Source organism: Miscanthus floridulus, chromosome 7, assembly GCF_019320115.1.
Source record: "Miscanthus floridulus cultivar M001 chromosome 7, ASM1932011v1, whole genome shotgun sequence".
Taxonomy (NCBI): Eukaryota; Viridiplantae; Streptophyta; class Magnoliopsida; order Poales; family Poaceae; genus Miscanthus; species Miscanthus floridulus.
The window spans coordinates 132,903,443-132,925,387 of NC_089586.1; the positions used below are offsets into that span (position 1 = coordinate 132,903,443).

At 53.2% G+C, this 21,945-nt stretch overlaps 1 protein-coding gene across 2 annotated transcripts; it reads left to right on the forward strand.

The window, feature by feature from the left end:
* The first annotated feature begins 4,934 nt into the window (after positions 1-4,934).
* LOC136468040 (uncharacterized) lies at positions 4,935-21,906 on the forward strand. Of its 2 annotated transcripts, none has more exons than XM_066466897.1 (7): positions 4,935-6,091; positions 6,180-6,295; positions 19,596-20,198; positions 20,288-20,594; positions 20,792-20,957; positions 21,207-21,309; positions 21,412-21,906. In XM_066466897.1, exons 1-7 carry the CDS (start codon positions 5,237-5,239, stop codon positions 21,527-21,529), a joined length of 2,268 nt encoding a protein of 755 aa, XP_066322994.1. In that variant the 5' UTR covers positions 4,935-5,236; the 3' UTR covers positions 21,530-21,906. The 2 variants fall into 2 exon arrangements, with proteins under 2 accessions (XP_066322994.1, XP_066322995.1); XM_066466898.1 differs by having other exon boundaries at positions 4,936-6,091; positions 20,288-20,579.
* The last annotated feature ends 39 nt before the right edge of the window (positions 21,907-21,945 follow it).

A 21,945-nucleotide genomic window follows, 5' to 3' on the forward strand; every position in this document is an offset into this window, starting at 1 on the left:
CCTATAGGCTTCAGAAAAATATGATTCCAAGTTTGTTAATCTTCTTATGTAATGTACTTCCTAGGAAAAATATGTGTTATGCATGTGCTATAGAAAAATTATGAGGTGTAGTTCAAGTGCCTTTAATGGCTGATTTCTGTTATTTTTGCTAGAGAGCAAAATTTTTATAAAACATGCATGTGATAATTTTTGTACAGTGATTATTTGCTGTGCAGAACATAGGAAAAATATTTCCTCTATTGTTTGACACTTTTCACAGTACAAAGTATTTTCATGTTCATAATCATGCCATAGCTTGTTATTTTTGTGTAGGCTAATCCACTCATTCAAATACCATGAAAATCTAATGGTAGACTACTTAGGGTAGTACTGTGCTATGGTAATTTTCTAAGATTTTTCTAAGCAATAAAAATACATGTTGCTATTCAAACCTATTATTATTAATTAGGGTTTAATCAAGTGTTGCTTTATGTGTGATTAAGAAATTAGTGAAGCTTTGGTGTATCTTTGAAGCATTTAATAAGATGTGTTGACTTAGCATATTAGTAGTAGAAGAGAAGGCAGTAGATGACATGTGCTTGTAGTATATGTTCTTGGATGATGTTGACTACCTTGCATTCAAGCATATCCATTGTATTCATCTCATCCGATGCACCGATTGCATAAGCACTTACACACATTGCATCATACAGGATCGCAAACCGAGAACCCAGTCGTCATACCCGAGGAGCCCGAGGAGCAGCTCGAGGTGCAGCCGCAGGAAGTGCCCGAAGTCGACGAGGAGGACGTTGAGGAACTTCCGGAGTGCCCCGATCACCGCCCAAGCTCCTTCGAGAGAGGCAAGCCCCAGAGCATTTTCTCCCTGGTTTGCAATTATTAATTAAATGCTTTACTTTAATTGATGCATTATGTTCAGGAGTTGTTTGCAACCGTTGCTGCATTATACCTTGTCTACCTTTGTTATACTATATCCTTATTACCCTGGTATCCGCAGTCGAGTCAATGCTTAGCTGGCTTAGACCGGTAGAAGTCGGGTGATTTCCTGTCACCTGCGAGCTATAGGTGGTTACCTGGATCTGCTTGGATAACTATGTAGTCATGGTATAACTAAGTGTTAAATGAAGTTGAGACCGGACGGAGACTTACAGAGTTTTGAACTGTAGTGCTTTCTGTCTGTGTCGATTAAGAATCGACTGTTGTTGGGCCTCGAGTCATGTTGAACGCTTGCCTTACATTTAGCTGTCCGGATAAAGTACCTTCCGACCGTGAAGCTGGGAGATTATTTGGGCCGAGTAGATTGCCCGCAGCGCACTGTGCCGGAGCAGGTGTGGTAGGACACGGGGGCGAGATGATAAGACCAAAGTGCAGTCGGTTGGCCCCCGGATACATGTGGTTCCTGGTAAACTCGAGACTCCTGGATAGTTGACTCGGTGATCAATACCTCACTTTAGCGGGTGAGTGGGGTTTGTATAAGGAATAAATCACCAGCTGGTTAGGAATCGATTCGAATCGCCATCGCTCCTGGATAGTGAGCACTTAACTTGAGTGATTTCATCGTAGTAATGTTGATGGAATACTTGGACAGTTATAATGAATATGACAATATGGAAGTTGTTAATGATCATGGGTTATCATTATTTGCTTAATCACATGTTTGCTCTAGTATAGGTGCAAATGTAGTCGACAGATTAATAATAATGAACTTGACAATAATGCTTCTAGAAAGGTTCTTGAAATGATAAAAATGCTTCTTTTTGCAAATGAGTCAGCTACACTACTATTAAGCCCTTCATAATCCTTGGTGTCACTTATTTTGGTTATGTCGGGTAAGTCTAGCTGAGTACCTTCTCGTACTCAGGGTTTTATTCCCCCTTGTTGAAGATGGGCAGATGTATTACGGCTACTGTATCAACTGCCTGTATCCTGCGATGGGTGATGCTTAGGACCATGGGCATGATCATTCCTTATGTCTCGTCTGATGCTTTTGTTGGAGATGATCATTAGCTGGCACTGTATTTGAACTCCGTGTGAGTGTGTGTGGTTTTAAACAAATGGCTTCCGCTACTTTTATTCGAACTCGTTTTGTAATAACTATGTTTTAAACTCTAATGTATCTGAGATGTGAACTTTTATGTAATATATGATGGTGACCGCTAAACTTATTATGATCTTGACTGGGATGTGAGTTGGTTTGAAATCCTTCGTGATTCCACGGACTATCGGGTTATACGGGCTTAAGTTTGCTAAACCGTCTGCTCTGGCGAATGATTTTGTTACTTAATTTCGTATAATTGGTCGGTTCTGTTATAATAAGGGATTATACTGGTTCGGACAGAACGTCCCTACGTCCAGTTCGCTGTTACTCGTGTTACCGGCAGTTGGTTTGTAGTAGGGATTACAAACAGGCGAGAGAGGGATAGGATAATAAGTCTCTGGTGGAAGGATTGAACGGGTGCTGAGAGCTCATTTACCGCTCAGCCGTGTGCTCATGTCGTGCTCTTATGTTAAGACCCCCCGTCTTGATCTCTCCTTTTCGTGGGACGCCCTGCTTCCTCTTTTATAGGCGAAGGGAATGCGCGGGTTACAAAGGAGGAAAAGGAGAAGAACGAGAGAGAGAAGAAGGCTTCCAGGGTTGCTAGGTCCTTCTTCTCCTTCATGCAGGTCCCGCCAATCTTGTAGATGTCAACAGGGACGGCTCCATGTCGCGGACCTGTTCGTCACTGACGCCATGCACAGGCATCATCTGCCGGTCATGGCATTCTATTCCGTCCCGACGGACGTCATGGTGAACTGACGCGCCTATCAGCGTCCGTACGAGGATTAGGCAGAACAGCACCGGCACGTCTGACACTGTTCTTGATGTGAATCTCCAGGTATGGCCCGTCATGGCCACGGGTTACATCGAGGCGTGCCGGCCTCTTCCTTGGCATCAGAGTTTTGACCCAGGCCCATACGCTTGGACCTAGAGTGGTTGGCGGCGGTATGGGTCCCCGTCGAACAAGACGGAACCCGCGTCCTCGAGGTCGGGCAAGACGGAGCCCGTGACCTTGGGCGGGACGAAAACCGCGTCCTTTGGGTCGGGCGAGACGGAGCCCGCGGCCTCGAGGTCGGGCAAGACGGAGCCCGCGGCCTCAAGGTCGGACTTGACGGAGCCCGCGGCCTCGTGGTCGGGCAAGACGGAGCCCGCGGCCTCGAGGTCGAGCGAGACGGAGCCCGCGGCCTTGGGCGAGACGGAACCCGCGTCCTTGGGGTCAGGCGAGACGGAGCCCGCGGCGTCGAGGTCGGGCGAGACGGAGCCCGCGGTCTTGAGGTCGGGCGAGACCTTTTAATACGTCTCGAGCCATCCGGGGAAGTCAGCGTGTGCGCTAACTTCCTTGCTTTGGGTATCCCTAATATCGATACCCGACGAGAGTCCTTTTGGAACATATGAATTTCATAAAAAATGTGTAAATTTTCACAGAAAAAACATAGAAACACATGAAAAAAAAATCATGGTTGCCAAAGAGGGCCTAGAATGAATCGATTCCTATGGATTGATATAAAGGGACCCTAAAACCGCTACATATGTGGACTGGACGGACCTTTTTGGAGCTGTATATGAGGAGAGACGAGAGAAGAATAGCAAGAGAAGGTAAAATGAAATGTGGTTGCACCTGATCTGAAATGGGCACTCCAACTCCCTCCAAGGCTCCAACTCCAAAAAGGTGCATGTTTGGTTTTTGACGAGTATAAGAGTAAGAGAACAGCTTTCGATCCTCTTTTCTGTGGCTGCTGATAAGTGGTAACCTCCCTTATTTACTAGTTGTTCCTCCTCACTTAAGAATTAAGATTCCTATGTGTGGTTTGGTATTAAGCTAACTATTTAAAATAGTTGAGATATTTCCTTGCCTTGGTGTGGCTCCGGGTCATGAATGAGTTTGAGAGAATGGGAGAACCGTACCCAGCCGGCCCTGTTGCACTTAACCGTACGTCTGTTGAGCTAGGTTAAGCATCTCAAGCAAGATTAGCATTAGGCAGAGCTCCATATTGTTCTTTCTTTTCCCAGAGAAAAAAAAAGCTCCAGAATTTCTTGTGCACAAGTGATAGGAAGACGTAGAAAAAGATCCCGTTTGGTAGGGTCTGGAGTTCTCCAAAACAAAGAAGTCATAGCTACGTTTTGGTGGCTTGAGCTTCGAGGCTCAAAACTAATTTGACTTCACTGTTTTTGATTTGGTTTTGGTTTTAAAAGTCATTGGTAGAGCTTATAAGCCAACCAAGAAGCACTTGTAAGAGTTTTGCCAAAGAGAACTTAAATCACCACTTGGATGTAGTGGATTTTAATAATCTGATAGAAAAAGTCTCAGAATCTCGTAATCCAATCCAAACAAGCAAATTCTAAAAGTATTCTAACACATAAAATTTCAAAAGTTATGAAATACAAAGAACATAGGTAATATCGTTGGATTCTAAAAATCATTATTATTGCACTCAAAGAGGGCGAGTCGGCGAGACTCATCCGTTGCGGGCTACTACCAGGAGATTGTCCCGAAGAAACAGACAATTCCACGTGTCAGAGTGGGCCCCGCCATGACGTGGCGCCGTGACGGAAACTCCATCCACTTCCGTTCCGCTCCGTTTCTCCTCAAATCCGTTGGCTCTGCACCAGCGGCGCAACCCCCCATTTCATACGCGTGCTAAACTTCACAGCGCCGTGGCATCAGTCAAACAAAATTTCGCTATATTTTGTCCAAAATTCAAATCAAATATATTTATGCACTATGTATGAATAGATACCATATACTAGTAGATATACAGGTGCAAATACGCGTGACTGAAAGAGATACGCGGCTCAAACCAATTTTGCAACAACCAAAAAAGAATTAAAAGAATAAATCGCGGCCTTTTGTTCTTCGTCTTCCTTCCACCTTGCTCCTCAATCTCCTCTCTCTCCTTTCCTCCGTGAGTTGCGTCTCCACCTCCCTCCCCCTTCCTTCCGTCCTCGTCGTCCCCACCCAATCCAACCCCTTCCCCGAGGCTGGCTGTGGCCGCCGCTCCGGCTCTGGCTCGCAATCCAACCTCCAATCGCTCGCGAATGCCGCCTCCTCGCCGCGGCCCCAGCCCCGCCCTAATCCCCACCCCGTCGCCTCCGCATTAGCCATTTCCCGACCAATCCCTGCTCCTCGCGTTAGGGTTAGGGCACCCCGTCAATCTATCTATATATTGCGACAGACAGGACGAGTACCACCACCACCACCGCATGGGCGCCGCCGCCGACTTCCGCCGCGACCTCGAGGACCTCGTCTGCGACCACCTTGGCGGCTGCTTCTCGCCGCCGCCGTCCTCCTCCTCCTCCTGCTCCGCCGCGGCGGGGGGAGGCGCCGCGGACCATGAGCCCGACGGCGAGGCCGAGTCGTCGGCGGCGCGCAGGCGGAGGCGGGAGTCGCGCCTTCTCAGCCGCTGGGTCGCGCGCCAGGCCGAGGAGGTGCTCTCCTCCATGGAGCGCGAGGTCGAGCGCCGCAACCGCGAGGCCGAGCTCCTCGCGCTCGCGCGCCTCCACCCGGTCTCCACCCTCGACCCATCCTCCTTCCTCCTCTCCTCGCCCGCCGCGCCGCCGCCGCCGCGCCCGCAGGCGCCCTCCCCCGCCGCGCCCTCCTCGCTCCTGCAGATGTGGCGCGAGCTCGAGCACCGCCGCGCCGACGCAGCCCACGCCCACCCCTTCCACCGCGAGTCCTCCCCGGACAACGCCGACCGTGACCGCGAGCGCGTGCGCCAGATCGCGCGACGCCTCACGGACACCGCCGACGGTCCAACCGCCGCCGCCACCGCCACCGGGGAGTGGCTCGGCGAGACGGAGAGGCAGAGGGTCAGGCTCGTGAGGGAGTGGGTGCAGATGGCCAGCCAGCCGCGCGACTCCCGTGGGGGCGCGCGCAGGGACGAGCCTGCCGCCGGCGCCGACAGGGACAGGCCAGGGGAGCCTCCTCGGCTACGAGGCCGGCAGGCACGATTGGATGTCATCAGCCGGATGGCCAGGGAGCGTCAGCGCGAGCTGCAGGGAATATCAGGGTACCATGTCGTGTCGGAGTTTCCTCGCCGCAGCCGCAACCGCATCCAGGTGGGAACCTCGCGGCATTGCATTGCACGAACCACTTACTTGTGATGCCATGCGTGCCGGTTTGTGAAATCTGTGGCTTGCATCACAGGGACTGCTTAGGGGGAGGTTCTTGAGGAATGGGGCGCTTGAAGAGGAGCGACCACCATCTGTGGCAGCGAGGGAGCTCGGGCAGCTGAGGCAGAGCCATCGTATGCCCGCCTTGAGGTTAGCATCCCTTTCGATGATACAATACAAATCTCTATGGTAATAGGACCTATATATTTTGATGATTCTATAATCTACTATGTCATTACAAGTATGTTCCTCCATACACTTTCAGTGCTAATGGAACTCTTGGCTGGATAGTTCAATCACATCATTTCCACCCCTTCTGTACCATAGAATGTTGGGGAGAAATCACTGCATTATTTATGTTACTTTGATAATTCTGATGTATGAGGTTTGGAAGTGAGAATGGTTGCTATTTCCCACTCCCTTCCATTATTATAGTATAGCCTAGGACCCACTTGTACAGCCTCATTTGTGTTTGTGGTCCCTTGACATCCTGGGGGTGTCTCTAGACAACACATTCCTTAGTCCACTGGCACATTGTCGGTGTTTCGAGTAAGCACCGGCTAGTAAATTTGTATATTGCGTGTCTGACCCGGATGGTGTGCTAAGAGGACACAAGGATTATACTGGTTCAGGCCGAATGTCCCTACATCTAGTTTCGAGCTGTTCGTGTTACTAGCACTGAGTTTGTAGTAGGGGGTTATAAACTGGCGAGAGAGGGAGGTAGCTCCCAAGTCTCTGGTGTGATGTGGTGTGTTTGTCCGATCAATCGCCGTGCGATGAATCGATCTCCCTCTAGTGGGACGCCCTGCTTTCCCTTTTATAGGTCAAGGGAAAGCAAGGGTTACAACCGAAGGGAAGAGAAAAAAGGAAAAAAGAAATAAGGCTCCCGGAGGTGCACCGTCCTCCTTTTCGCGTGGGTCCCACTGACCTTGTAGATCGTGGTGGCTGCGGCATCGTACCGGGGTCCTGTTGGCCGCTGCAGCTTACGTGTGATGGATAAGTCTCTGTGGTCTTTGTGGGGCTGCAGCAGTCTTTGTGGGGCTGGCTGCAGCAGCATCTTGACTGAGAGGACAACATCCTTGCAGCTGTCTTGACTGAGAGGACAGCAGCAGCATCTTACCTAGGACAGCATCTTAGGACAGCATCTTAGAGGACAGCATATTAGCATCTTAGACTAGCATCTTGGCGTATGCTTGGCTGGCTAGCAGCCTATAAATATGTATCTCCAACCCCTCAGGTTGGCATAGCATTTGTGTGAGTTTGTGTGAGAAATAAACCAGAAAATTGCCCAAACTCCTAGTATCATCCTCTCTCGATGAGAGTAAAAATTCTGCTACTACCGAGAGTGAGTTCAACGACTAACAACTGGTATCAGAGCCGTACTATCCTATAGCCTGAGCATCTCCTGCTCATCTCCTCTCCCAGCCACACAACAGCCCCAGCTGCGAGGAGCAGCTCCAGCCGCTCCTGCTCACTCCTCCCCCGCGCCGTCTGAAGCAGCCCTCTCCCCACGCAGCAGCCCCCCGGTAGCGCGTCATGTCCGCAGGGCAGTCTCAGCGCTCGGTCGCCTCGAGCACACGGCGTCGGCAGGAGGCCGAATTTGCCGCGGCAGAGGAACGCGAGCGAGCGGCGGCAGAGACCGCTGCGGCGGCGGCAAGGGCGTCGAGGCTGGCAGCGGCGGAGCTGGCAGCAGCCAGAGCGGAGGCGGAAGCAGCGGCGGCGGCGAATGCAGCGCGTGCGGCGGCAACGGAGGTCGAGGCTCTGCGCAGCAGCATCGGCAGCTCCATTTCCGCTGACGACACCGCCGACGCGGACCTCGAGCTGCTAGAGAGGGAGGCAGCGCGAGCGTGGCGGCAGCCCAGATAGGCGCGGACGCGCTGGCGGCGCTCCTGGAGGAGGCGCGCACGGCGGTGGCGCTCCTGGGGCAGCCGCGCACGCCCACGAGCGCGGCGGCAGCCCAGACAGGCGCGGACGCGCCGGCGGCGATCCTGGTGGAGGCGCGCACGGCGGCGGCGCTCCTGGAGGAGGCGCGCACGGCAACGGTGGCAGACGGGTCGATGGAGAGCGCGGCCGTCACAGGCAGCGTGGCTCTCTCTCCCCGGATCGGTACCGACGGGTCGATGGAGAGCACGACCTTCACAGGCAGCGTGGCTCTCTCTCCCCAGATCGGTACCGTGGTTACCACGGGCTCCAGGCTGTTGTCAGGGACGTCGGTCCCAGCGGTGGGTGGCCTACCCTCACCAAGACCAACTACGTCGAGTGGGCTGCGGTGATGAGGGTAAAGCTCCAGGTGCGGCACATGTGGGAGGCAGTCCGGTACGGCGACGTCGACTACGACCTAGATCGACGGGCAGTCCCGCCCGAGATGCAGTTCTCGCTTACCAACAAGCGGACTGCCAAGGAGGCTTGGGACGCCATCGCTGCGGCACGCATCGGCAGCGACCGCGCCCGCATGTCCACACTGCAGGCACTTCGCAAGGAGTGGGAGAACCTGGCCTTCAAGCCAGGTGAGGACGTTGATGACTTTGCTCTCCGTCTCAACACTCTATTGCAGAAGATGGTGCAGTTCGGCGATGACACCTACGACGAGGAGAGAGCTGTCGAAAAGCTCTTCCGCTGCGTCCCCGAGAAGTACAAGCAGATGGCTCGCTCGATCGAGTCTCTGCTGGATCTCTCCACGATGTCGATCGAGGAGGCGATAGGTCGCCTCAAGGTCGTCGACAGTGATGAGCCACAGGCTCTCTCGGGGCCCATCACCACTGGCGGGAAGCTCCTTCTCATTCGGGAGCAGTGGCTTGCCAGCCAAGGTGACCGGAAGAAGGGGGAGCCTTCTTCCGCGACAGGCGGTCGCAAGCGTGGTAAGCCACGCAAGGCGCGCAGAGATGCCCAGGCCGGGGCGCGAGGACGTGCCGAGGGTGATGCCCGCGGAGGCGCCCAGGGCGGCGCCGCCGGCAGGCACAAGCCGGCACGAGACGACGCCTGCCGCAACTGCGGCCAGCTTGGCCATTGGGCCAAGGACTGCCGACAGCCACGACGCGGCCAGGCCCACGTCGCACAGGCGGAGGAGGAGCCGGCTCTGTTCATGGCACATGCAAGTATCGAGCTACCTCCAGCGGCACCGGCCGCAGCGGCTCTCCTGCAAAGGCTTTTTTCGCGATTTGTTCCTCCTGTGGCCGTTGTGCCATGGAGGTGGGTCGTTATTGGAACTTCGGTGTTTTTCCCCACGGACGCCCAGCCCCTGGGGAGGAGACGCGCCGGTAATTCGTTTTCCACCAGGTGCGCGTGAGCGCATCTGGTGGGTGTAGCCCCCGAGTCTTTGGAGGAGTGAGACACTCCTGCAAAGGCTTTTTGCGATCCGTTGCTTGAGGCCGCACGGGAGTACTGTTTGTTATTGTCGTTTTGCAGGAGGGCAAGCTGCGTATGACACTCGTCGTTTGTCTGCGACCGCGTGTTCGGTCTCCTTGCGATGCCGAGGCCCCGCGCGTAGCAGGGGTCCGGTCGGGGGGTCGGTTCGTCTTGTGATCGTTATCCCTCATGCGTTCATTCGCTAGTACGAAGGGGCTGAGCCGGGCCGTGCTTTTCTCGCTGGACGGAGCACGGTCCTCGGTGAGTTGTTAATGAGCTTGTTCGAGTGGAGCCCTGACATCCCCTTCACGGGGGCCCGGTTCGATGTCAGCTGGTGACTGACTCCAGATTCTTGGTGGCTGGTTCATATAGTTCCCGGATCCATTCGACCGGTCCGAGGACTCGATGCCTTTCTTTCGGGGAAAAACCATGGACCTTGCATTATCCAAGACTCAAAACGAGGATTGTGACGCCCGTGGCGCTTCGCGCGCTTTGGCTACTGGCCGCTAGCGGGCCCGTCCTTAACCTCCCCTCACTCTAAGGTGCCCTAGAGCGGCCGTGAACCCACTAGTGGGCCAGCCTTTGAACTCCTGGGTGTTAATGGGCCGTAGGAGCGTTTTCAGCTCCGTATCCCTGTTACCTGCGGCGGCCCGTGGCCTTTGAAGTCGAACTGTTGCCCGGCGGATCCTTCGCGGTGAAGATTGGGATAGGCATGCGTTCGTCTCTCGAGGCGGCGAGGCGACTGATGCTGCGAGAAATAATGAGGGCTCGAGCCCCGAAGGAAACGGATCTGGTGGGGCGTGTGGCGCATTAATTTAGGCGGACGGTTCGACTCGTGCCCGTTCCGCCCTTACCTTATAAACGAAGCGGTTTCTCCCCAGCCTCCGTACGCGCAGCGGCATCCTTTGCCCTTCTAATCTTTTCGCCTTTCGCTCCCGAGTCCCAGCCTTTGTTTCCTTGTTTCCACTCCGCCGCCGGCGAAATTCTCGCTCTCCAGCCTTACGCCGCCACCGGATCTTCTGCATTGCCATCCCCGTTCCTCGATGGAGCCGTGGCCTCGTTCCGACGTCCTCCGCGCGCGCATGGAGGGTCTAGTTAAGAAGGGCCTTCTCTGCGCAAGGACCGCGGCAAATGAGTGGATCGTACCTGGTGGTGAGGATGTGCCGTCGCCGCCTGACGGCTACGTCGTCTCCTTCATCCCCTTCCACGAGCGGGGGTTCGCGACTCCTCACCGATTCCTCCGAGGGCTGCTGCACTACTACGGGCTGGAGCTGCAGCATCTGAATCCCAACGGGATTCAGCACATCTCGGCCTTCGTTGCGCTGTGCGAGAGGTATCTGGGGATCGAGCCCCACTTCAAGCTATGGAAGTACTTCTTCGCCGTCGAGCTGCAGAAGGAGAAGAAGCCGGACCTGGCGGTGCCGATGGGGTGCGCGAGCATCCGTCTGCGGGGCAACCGGGCATCGGAGTATATGTCCATCCCTTTGTCGAAGTCCAACAAGGGGTGGCATAAGCTCTGGTTCTACCTGAAGAACGACGCCGCCGCCCCCCTACCGATCTTCACCGGCCACCTGATCGAGGTGTCGGGGGCGTGGAGATACGGGCCCATCGAGAAGGAGCAGAAGAGGCTTGGCGACCTGCTCAAGGCCATCGCGACTCTGAAGCGCCGCGGCCTTCGCGGGACCGGCGTCATCGGAGCGTACCACGTCAGGAGGCTGGCGCCGCTGATGGCGCGCGCCCTTCCGATGTATAAGATGACGCCGAATTCCGTGCCCGAAGGGATGGTGATGGTCGCCGGCGAGGCCCTCAACGTCGGCAAAATGGCACAACGCCTCAAGGAGGCGATGGAGTTCCCGACGGATCCGTCGGTGGATCTCGCCCCGGTGTACCCGGTCCCGGGGCATCCCACGATGCGGCCGGACGCGGGTTTCGTCGAACTGGACGAGCCCCTGCTCCGGTGGGCGAATCCACAGGACCCGACGTCGACACTCTTCACCCTCGACGATGCCGTTGAGATCATGGAGCAGAGAGTCTCGACGAGGGGATTGCGGCCGTGCTGGAAGCCTTGAACCATGCTAGGGGCGCCCTGCACGAAGTCGTCGTTCCCACTGGCCGGGTATTCACTTGATCTTGCTCTCCACTCGCCCTCTTCTTTCTTCATGTATTTTTGTGTTCTGACCATCATCTTTTTTTAGTCCCTTATCGCTCGCAGCCGGGAGAAATCCTGGTTCCTTCGTGAGCAGAAGGGAACCTGGGACCGCCACGTCGAGGAGGCGCGGCTGCGCGGGGAGGTGACGGCCCAGCTTGCTGCCGCCCAGCAGAGGGTGGCCGAGCTGACTCCCGTTGCCGAGGAGGCGAACGGTCTCCGATTGCGGGTGACCGAGGCCCGTCGGCATGCGGACGAGGCTGAGAGGGCATTCGAGGCTCTGTCGGCGAGGTCGCGGGAGGACGACGAGGAGGCCGCCAAGGTCAGGAGGCAGAGGGACGAGCTGCTTCAGAAGGATGCCGAGACCCGTCGGCGGATCCTCGACCTTTTGGCCGAGGTTGAGAAGGAGCGGGAGCTGAAGTTGGGGGTCGAGGAGAAGCTCGCGGCCGTGGAGGAGAAGGCGAGTCTGGGCGCTGCGGCGTTCGTCCGGCTACGCAAGAAGCGGGACGAGCTGCTCCAAACTGCGGAGAGGCTTCGCTCGGAGCGTGGCGCGGCTCGCGAGGAGCGCGACCAGGTCCTCCGAGAGCGCGATGACGCGCAGCAGAAGATCGGCTCCCTCTAGGCCAAGCTTGGAACTACGACGACCCAGGGGCTGGAGGCCGAGGGCGTCTCTGCCGGGCTGGCCACGGACCTCGTCGAGGCGAGGTGGAACCTTTAGGCGGAGAGCGACGAGCTCGGTATCCTGAGCGCCGCCCTCGGAGTGGTCTGTGACGACTTGGAGGTGGTGCGGTCTGAGGGGACCAGTTCGCTCGTGGCCCGTGCCGTCGAGATCACGGCGCGGGTGCACTAGCTTGAGAGGGACGCCCTTCGCGTCGGGGTCCATCAATCCTTCGTGATTGCTCGTTCTCATTATGAGGACAACACCGACCTGGAGACGATGAGCCTCGGCTTCGCGCCTGGCTACACTGACACCGAGCTGGATGAGATAGAGGCGGCGGTGGCTCCTCTTTCGCGGGACCTGGCGGACAAAATGGAAGACACAGTTCTACCCCGGAGGGGTTAGTTAGTCAGATATGTCGAGTGATCATTCATGTAACAAGCAGACAAACTTCGACCCATCTGCACTATCGCACAAACTTATCATTTTGTTTTGTTTGACTAAGTTTGGTTTCCCCCCCTTTTTATGTGTGGAAAGGGGTTCGTGTGTTTCGACCCTTCCGTTTGTTAAAACCGTGGGGTCCGAGGTGTAGGAGGGAAACTTTGATCGTGTTGGTGAGTAAGAGTGCCGTAGCCGCAGGGGCGTAGGTTTCTCGTAGTCCAACCAGCGATGCTCAATCGCTTGTTTCCGCAGACCTTGCCACTAGATTTATCGTGAGGAAGAGGTCGGGCGAGGCGACTGTTTTAGAAAGGGTGTATTTATACCCTTATCAGCCCCCGAGTGAGATCCGACCCCTTGCCGTTGCTGGGGTCAGGTGTCACTAAAGATCGTGGAGAGGATAGCGAGATTAGTAGGAGAAAACGTCTCTTGTTTTCGTACGTACCCCCTCCGTAGGATTCGAGCTATCGTTTTGTGACCGTGCGTTCGGTCTCCTTGCGAGTCCAACTTTCGTCGAACCCCCTCACGTAGCGGGGATTCGAACAAGGGTCGGCTTGACTTTGTGATTGTTGCTCCATCCGTGGTTTCCGCAACCGTGGGGGTTGAGATAACGTTACTTGCCTCGATGGCTTGAGTGATGCGTTCGATGAGCTCGCTAACGGGTATGTTCGAGTGGAATCTGGGTCCGTCGTTCGCGACGGGCTCGGCAGAGCCTTCATGTGACGTTCCACTGCTCCTTAACCCGTCTTCCAACAGATGCCCCCTCAATGGGGACTCTATGGGCTCGGCTGGGAGCTAGGATCGAACGAGAAGGTTGAGATGACCATGTCCGCTTCTAGGCGGGTCGGGCGAAGGCCGCTGGGGCTCATCTGCGTTTTCTCCCCTGGCTCTTGTTTGACGTGAGGCGGCCTTGGACCCTCTGCGGGTCGGCCTTCGAACCCCGGTCTCCCGATTTAGGGTCGGGCGGCTTGAGCCCCCCGAGCCTTATGAGGCTCGGTAGGGGTCAGCCGCGTTTCATGCATTACCCTGCCCTCGGTTTCCGCAACCGGAGGTGACTCGTCGTCTGTCTGCGACTGCGTATTCGGTCTCTTTGCGATGCCAAGCCCCCGCGCGTAGCAGGGGTCCGGCCGGGGGGTCGGTTCGTCTTGCGATCGTCGTCCCTCATGCGTCCATTCGCTAGAACGAAGGGGCTGAGCCGTGCCGTGCTTTCCTCGCTGGACGGAGCACGGTGCTCGGTGAGTTGTTAACGGGCTTGTTCGAGTGGAGCCCCGGCATCCCCTTCGCGGGGCCCGGTTCGAGGTCAGCTGGTGACTGACTCTAGATTCTTGGTGGCCGGTCCATATAGTTCCCGGATCCGTTCGGCCGGTCCGAGGGTTCGATGCCTTTGTTCGCGGAAAAACCATGGACCGTGCATCATCCAAGACTCGAAACGAGGGTCGGGACGCCCGAGGCGCTCCACGCGCTTCGGGTATTGGCCGCTAGCTGGCCCGTCCTTAACCTCCCCTCACTCTAGGGTGCCCTGGAGCGGCCGTGAACCCACTGGTGGGCCAGCCTTCGAACTCCTGGGCGTTAATGGGCCGTAGGAGCGTTTTCAGCTCCGTAACCCACTTACCTGCGACAGCCCGTAGTCTTTGAAGGCGAACCGTCGCTCGGCGGATCCTTCGCGGGGAAGATTTGGATAGGCATGCGCTCGTCTTCCGGCAGCTTCCTGGAGCCGTTCGATCGACCTGGGCACAGGTTTTACCTTGATGATAAGAGTGATGGGTTCGGGAAGCTCTTACCGGATATGATTGAGCGGGATCCGGGTCCGTTGATCGTGACGGGGCCGGCACGACCCGCATGGGGTATCCTGCTGCTCCCTACCCGTTTCACGGCGTCGGTCAAGCCATCCAATTGACTTGCGTTACCTGCTGGGACAAGGTTTTCTTGCGGAGATAGAGGATGAGAACATCCCGCGCGGGAATTTAGTTTAGGCAGATAAACCAGGCGGGGAACTTGTAATAAATGGACAAGCTCTTAAATTTCGTTATAGCAAACAACTTTTTAGTTCTTCTCCCCTTTTGTATGAAAAGGTTAGTGCATTCCGACCCTTTTTGTCATTAAGGCCATAAAAGCTCGGGATGCGGGTGAGCCAGTTCTGATCACGCTGGTGAGCAGAGACGCCGTAGCCGCTAGGGCGTAGGTTTTCCGAAGCTCGACCAGTTATACTCAGAGCCTGTTCCCATAAACCTAGCTCCTAGGTTTTAACGTGAAAGGGGGTCGGGCACTGAGAATGTTTGCTAGGCGGATAGATTTTTAAAGCGTACCGGCCCTTTCCATGGCTAAGGCCAAAAAGCCCGAGGTGCGGAAAAGAAACTTTGATTACGCTGGTGAGCAAAGGCGCCGTGGCCACTGGGGCGTAGGTTTCTCGCAGTCCGACCAGTTTTACTCAGGGTTTATTTCCGCAAACTTCGCTTTTGGGTCTTAATCGTGAAAAAGGGGCAGCCGTAGAGATTATCTACTAGATAGATATGTCCTTATTAGCCCCCGAGTGAGGCCCGACCCCCGCCGTTTGCTGGGGTCGGGTGTCACAAAAGATCGGGGAGTTCGACAGCAAAACTAATAATAAGAGGAAGTGCGCGTTTATTAGGGGTAAAAGTGACATAGCTGCTCAATGTTCCCGGCGTTGACAAAGATCTTGCCGTCAAGTTTGTAGGCGTCTGGCCGGAGCATCTCTGTGACGACGCGCAGTCCCTCCTACGGCGGGGAGAGCTTGTGGCGGTCCTTGCATACTTGGCCAAGAGAAGAGGGCGACGTCGCGCGCTTCGTCTAGCTGGGCTCCGTCCTATGCTCCCCCTTGTTAGAGCTTCCGGACAAGAACTGCTTCAAGAGAACGCAGTCCTTGTACAGGTGCTTGACGGGGAAAGCATGGTTCGCGCATGGCTCTTCAAGCAGCTTCTCGAAGTGGCTTGGGGTGCCCTACGCAGGCTTCCGGCCCCCCGTGCAGTCGGCGTTGGCCGCTAGCGAGCTCCCGCGCCGCCGCTTGTTCTTCTTTTTGTTGGGAGGCTTGGAGGCACCTTCGTCGGCGTCCTCGTCCCGCTTTGCCTTGCCCTTGAGGGCGTGTCGGCCAAAGGCCTGAGGTCCCGTCAAGTCGGGGCTCGGGCTTCGGTCCTCACCGCTGTCATAGCGTCCGCCACGACGTGGATAGTAGCCGCGGCTAGCCCCTTCCTTTGCATCACCGTAGGCACGCCTGCGGGCGTCGAGGGTGTCGTGGGCGTCGCGGTGGAGGCCGAGACGCTCATGCACCGGAACCGCGGTGCGCGGCCCACCGCCCTGTTGGGCCTGATGGACCGGTACGTCCTCGTCGGGTTGTTCTGAGAGCGCTTAACGTCTGCGAGCGTCGAGGGTGTCACGCGCGTCGCGGTGGAGCTCGAGACGCTCGTGCACCGAACCCGCGGTGCGCGGCCTTCCGTAGTCGAGGCTGAGGAGCTGGTTGCTTCCGGGGGCGCGGACCTCCGTTGTAGGTGGCTGCAGCTCCTCGGCGCCTCGGCGATTGCGTCGAGGCCGGTGAAGAGGAGGGGTTGTGTGGCAGCGGAAGACCGCACCAACTCCTTCCGTCGTAATGACGAAGTCCAGGTTCCTGAAACGCACGCGCGCGTCCGGGACCCAGCTGACGTTGCGATTAGCCATCCGAGGCCTGGTGTTGATGTCGAAACGCGCAAAAAGACCCCTACCTGACGCGCCAACTATCGGTGTTTCGAGTAAGCACCGGCTAGTAAATTTGTATATTGCGCGTCGGACTCGGATGGTGTGCTAAGAGGACACAAGGATTATACTGGTTCGGGCCGAATGTCCCTACGTCCAGTTTCGAGCTGCTCGTGTTACTAACACTAAGTTTGTAATAGGGGGTTACAAACTGGTGAGAGAGGGAGGTAGCTCCCAAGTCTCTGGTGTGATGTGGTGTGTTTGTCCGATCAATCGCCGTGCGATGAATCGATCTCCCTCTAGTGGGACGCCCTGCTTTCCCGTTTATATGTCAAGGGAAAGCAGGGGTTACAACCGAAGGGAAGAGGAAAAAGGAAAAAAGAAATAAGGCTCTCGGAGGTGCACCGTCCTCCTTTTCGCGTGGGTCCCGCTGACCCTGTAGATCGTGGTGGCTGCGGCGGCGTCCCGGGGTCCTGTTGGCCGCTGCAGCTTACGTGCGGGCGTCGCGCGCCATCCTTGTCTTCCGTCCCGTCCGAGCGGACGGACTGGTCAGAGGGTCCCTTGACAGAAGCCATGCGGGGGGCTAGTGGTACAGTGCCAGTCAACTGACGCCGGTTGACTGATGTTGGACGGTGGTCAGGCAGGGAGTTGGCAGCACAGTGCTGGCCTGTGGACGCGATGGGCGATGTGAGTTTCCCAGTATGGCCCGATGCGACCGCCAGTCGCATCAGGACACGTCCGAGATGTGCTCCCGGGCGTGCGCTTCCATGCCGTAGTGGTTGAAGCGGTTCGAGCTCTACCCTGGGACCACTGCTTTGGCCCGGTAGCAGATCCGATCCCCAAGGATCGGGCGAGGCGGAAATCTCTCCCTGGGAGTCGGACGAGACGGAATCCGACCCCCGGGGTTCGGACGAGGCGGGGCCCTCCCCGTGGGACCGGACGAGGCGTGGCCCGGCCCCTGTGGGTCGGACGATGCGGAAACCTCGTCCTCGGCGTTGGATGAGGCGTGGCCCGACCCCTAGGGGTCGGACGAGGCGGAAACTTCGCCCTCGGAGTCGGACGAGGCCGTAGTTGCGTCTTTAACCATTGGATGAGGCGACATGACGCTCTTTAATCCTTTGGCTCGGATACCTGGGTATAGATATCCGACACACATTGCTCGTTTGCCTTGTTTTCCTTATCTTCAGCGGCAAAAGTGTTTTACCAGGGTAAAAACACAGCGTCTTGTTTGATTTTCTGAGCCTCATTAACTCATGCTTTATCCCATGTCTCTCAAGGATCTTTAGTATCATAAGTACTGTTGCTGTTCCTAGAAGCAATTCTTTGATGGTAATACACCATATTTGTGCTAAAAGTCTAGAAAGTAAGGATCAGGAATTGTTTGTTTCATTGTTTGTTGGTAAAAAGATAAGTCTGAAATTAGGGGAATACACTTGCAAGCCAACTGAGAGTATTGTTTTACGGTAATCTGTCCGTGGCATTGCCAAATACTACAGTGTGGGCGTGGTAAAATAGATTGGAGATGCCTTTTTTTTGTTGGACGGGCATTGCCTAGACATTGAAACCATTACAAATACCTACGGTGTTTAACTGTGTCCAAGTTTATCAAGTTATTCCATCATGCAATCTGTGCATAGTTTCTTAGTGGCGCCAATGCCACTAAAATTACTTCTAAAATGAACCAGAAACCTTTTACTACGGTTGTTGTGTTATTAGTTCTCTAAAGCAAAACCATAGGCTAGGTTTCAGGTGCCACTGTTGCTAATTATACCGGTCCTTCTGATGGCAGGCCATTCTTGTTCTATACGTTATAGACTATTCACCAACCAAATAGGCTTTAAATGCTACTGCAAACTGTATTGATGATATTGACTAGCATACTCCGGAACCTTTTGTCCCTGAGTCCAGCCTCTGCATGTCTTAGTGTAGTTTGATGGTGATACCAACTATCTTGTACTTACTACACCCACTCATCAAGCACTCAAGCTATATCTCTTGTGCTGTTTTAGTTACCCTAGTTTGTTGCTGAAGAGAATCCTCTTCCTCTTATTCAGAGTACCGATAGCATTAAATGATGATATGGGTCTCTCTTTTAAAAGTTGAGCTTTTGATCATTTTCATGCAATATGTTTTTGATGTATAAGTGATTGACTCATGAAAATAAGGGATAACATATCTTTTATTGCTACCAGTCCCAGTTCTGATGCATCGGTTCCATGTATTTTATTCTGTTCTTCCAGTTCCTTCATTGCCAATGTTATTCCTTATACCTTGCTGCATCTAAAGTTCTACAACAAGTGTCATTGCTTTAATTTTTCTGGCACCCAAGAAATAGTATATTTATACTAGGATAGCATCTCTTGATTACTTGACATGTCCTTGTTGCTGATCCTTGATACTAAGATATATTGAATTGGTCAAAGTTAGAAATGATTGACTGCTGCACCCCACTGGTGAAATTTTTCTGTGACAGGAGGGATTTTATATAATTTTTTAAAAAAAGCAATACATAAATATTATTTGTTCCAGAGCGGTTAAAAGAAGAGAAAGGGTATCAGGGACAGAGATTACTATCGGTGTTTATGTTCTTGTGACTTCTATCTATTTCGCAAGACTAGAGGACTAATATAAATATATGGTATGGGTCTTGTTGTACTGCTGGCAGGCTTGATAAGTGTACATGCTAGGGGAGAGATTATGGACTGACAGATGCAAATGCCAAACTGAGAGCTCAAAGTCTCTGTAGTATATAGTTTATTTTTAAGTTAAATATAAAAATGATTTTAGTAACTTTAAAATGTAAATGTCAAGAGGTTTTTGCTATAATTAATGATATATTGGCCAACATGGTAGTTTCTACACAATATCGACGTGCATCTTGAGTGCTCAAAAAACTGAATCCAAATAACATGAAAGAGAGGCAGTACTTTTTGCCCCCACTGTGTTTCAGAGTTTATTTTACGTGTGGTATCAAGGTTCACATGAGCTGATACCAAAAAAACCTCAATGGGTGTTTGCCTGTTAAGATTGCTCACAACAGTGCAATTTACATCTCTCGATGCTTGTGTTCTATGCCAAGTCCTTATCAATTAGAGCTCTTGTTATGTGATACTGTATGTAAGTTTATTTCCCTGACACTGTTCCAATTAATAAAAGGTAATTTATTGTACCTTTTTCAGATCAGAGAGTGTTGCAAGTAGTCAAGATGTTAGCCAATCTGATGCTTCTGTGGCTGAGAGTGTTAGATTACTAGGTAATGATGAATCTCAGCAAGGGGCTGATGTGGCTTTTACTGATAGTGAGGATACCGCCCAAACATTGCTGGAGAATGTGGATTTACAAGAAATGGGTGCAGATCGTGCCGAGGCACACTCACCTATACCTTTGGATGGCATGGCTGTGATGCAAGAGTCTCTAACTCAAGGTGATAACATGCGGCAAGATGAGACAGAAGATGACACGGGATTCTGGCAGTCATCTTTGGATGGCAGGCTTGATAGGTGGCCCAGTGAGATTGATGAAGGTGCTGACAGAACTTGGGAAGATAATGCAGAAGACTTACACAGTGAAACTGTGGAGGATGATGACAGGGAGCATGGTCATCTACAAGAAGAGCATGATGGATGGCATGATGACGAGTCTCATGGTACCATGGAGAACTGGCAAGATGATTACCAAGATTCCGCACTTGATACAGGCCCCATTCCTAGGACCGAAAATAGGTTTATCCCACCTGACGATGACAATGTGTACAGCATGGAACTTAGAGAATTACTTAGCAGGTATTTTCTACCTTCAGTGGGTATTTCTCTAAATGTCTTTATTTTCCATCTAATTTATTCTCAAGGTATTTCATGTTTTGAATTGCCAGGCGAAGTGTGTCCAATCTTCTTAGTAATGGTTTTGGTGAAAGTTTGGAGCGATTAATAAGGTCATATGTTCAACGGCGTGGTCATGGTCCCCTCAACTGGAATCTTGATGCAGCCATGCCCGCTTCAAATGCACCAAATGCAAATCAGGAACAAGAAAGGAACCCTGAAACTCGGCAATTCCAGGCTCCTGTCAATAGACCTGCCCTTATTATCCCTCCTCCACCTTTGCCACCGCGACAACCATTATGGCACAGAGAACTGCGTCATAACAACTGGAGCAGCAGACACAGGGTACATGCAGATCCTGTGCGTTATCTTCTCATTCAATGATGGAGCTTTTGTATAGAAAGGGGAAAAAACTTTTCTACTAGTGTGCTGAGGCAAAATAAAAAATGGGATCATATTTGCCGTCATGCCATGGATTTAAATTTGCTTGAATATCTTGTGTTATTTATGTTAAAAAAATTACATCTGAGGATTCATTTGGTTTTGTATTCTTGCAGGAATGGGATGCTATTAATGATTTAAGAGCTGATATGGGTAGACTTCAGCAAGGGATGGGCAGCATGCAGAGGATGCTGGAAGCGTGCATGGACATGCAGCTGGAGTTGCAGCGTTCTGTGAGACAAGAAGTGTCAGCTGCCTTGAATCGATTTGCAGGACCTGAAGGTTGGACATTTCTTTTTCTTATAACATCATGATTGCAGTACTGTTTCTATATCTAATATGAACAATGGTTTGCACCAAACCTGAAACTTCTTTTCATTATTTGCTCAGCAAGTTTTTATTTATTTCCTAGTGACTGTTACCATCAATTGAGGTCTGCTTGTTTTCTGTACCCCTTTTTTTTTCGGGTTTCCATTCATTGTGCAAGTATGCTTGGTCTTATTGAACTGGTTGGTTGCTTGTGTTTGGCAGGATTCTCGATGGATCTGTCTGAAGATGGATCAAAATGGAATCAAGTGAGGAAAGGAACCTGCTGTGTATGCTGTGATACGCAAATCGATTCTCTACTGTACAGGTGGGTATTCTGCATCGCATTTCAGGTTCCTTGTGCACAAGATGGTGTATGTGTGATGTGTGATTTGTAATGCTTTAAACCTTTCGGGTGACACGATGGCAGGTGTGGGCACATGTGTACTTGCTCGAAATGTGCAAATGAGCTGGTGCGCAGCGGTGGCAAGTGCCCGCTCTGCCGGGCTCCCATCGTGGAGGTGGTCCGCGCATACTCGGTAATGTAAAGTGGTGGAAGATACAGTCAGTAGGAAAGGGAATAAGTTAACGGCAAGTGAAGTTTTGCTGCAAGTGAAGAAAAGCTTGTTCAGGAAAAAGGGACCCAACCAAAAAAAAAGCTCTCTCGTTTTGCTCCTTTTGTTCTTCGTTTCTTCTTCTTTGTGTATCTATAGGGGAGGCTACTTACGTTGCCTGCATATTCGTTGCCTTGCTGCTTGCGGCGCTTGAGACGCAAGCGGCAAAGGGCGTGCCATTGATTTTTGGAAGAGCTTGCGTTGGGAAGGGAAGGTGTGTCTCCAGTGCAAGCTGTTTCACTGTATATTTATACACTGACTGATCCTCAACCGAAGCAGACACCAGCAATGCATTGATATATACCAGGTTCCCTGACTACTCTCTAGTCCTTATTTTCCCGTGAGAGCAT

Coding starts and splice junctions, on each gene's coding strand:
- LOC136468040 (XM_066466897.1), top strand. CDS start 5,237: ATGGGCGCCGCCGCCGACTTCCGCCGCGACCTCGAGGACCTCGTCTGC. Junction 6,296..19,595: donor CATCGTATGCCCGCCTTGAG/GTTAGCATCCCT, acceptor TACCTTTTTCAG/ATCAGAGAGTGTTGCAAGTA. Junction 21,310..21,411: donor ATCGATTCTCTACTGTACAG/GTGGGTATTCTG, acceptor ACACGATGGCAG/GTGTGGGCACATGTGTACTT.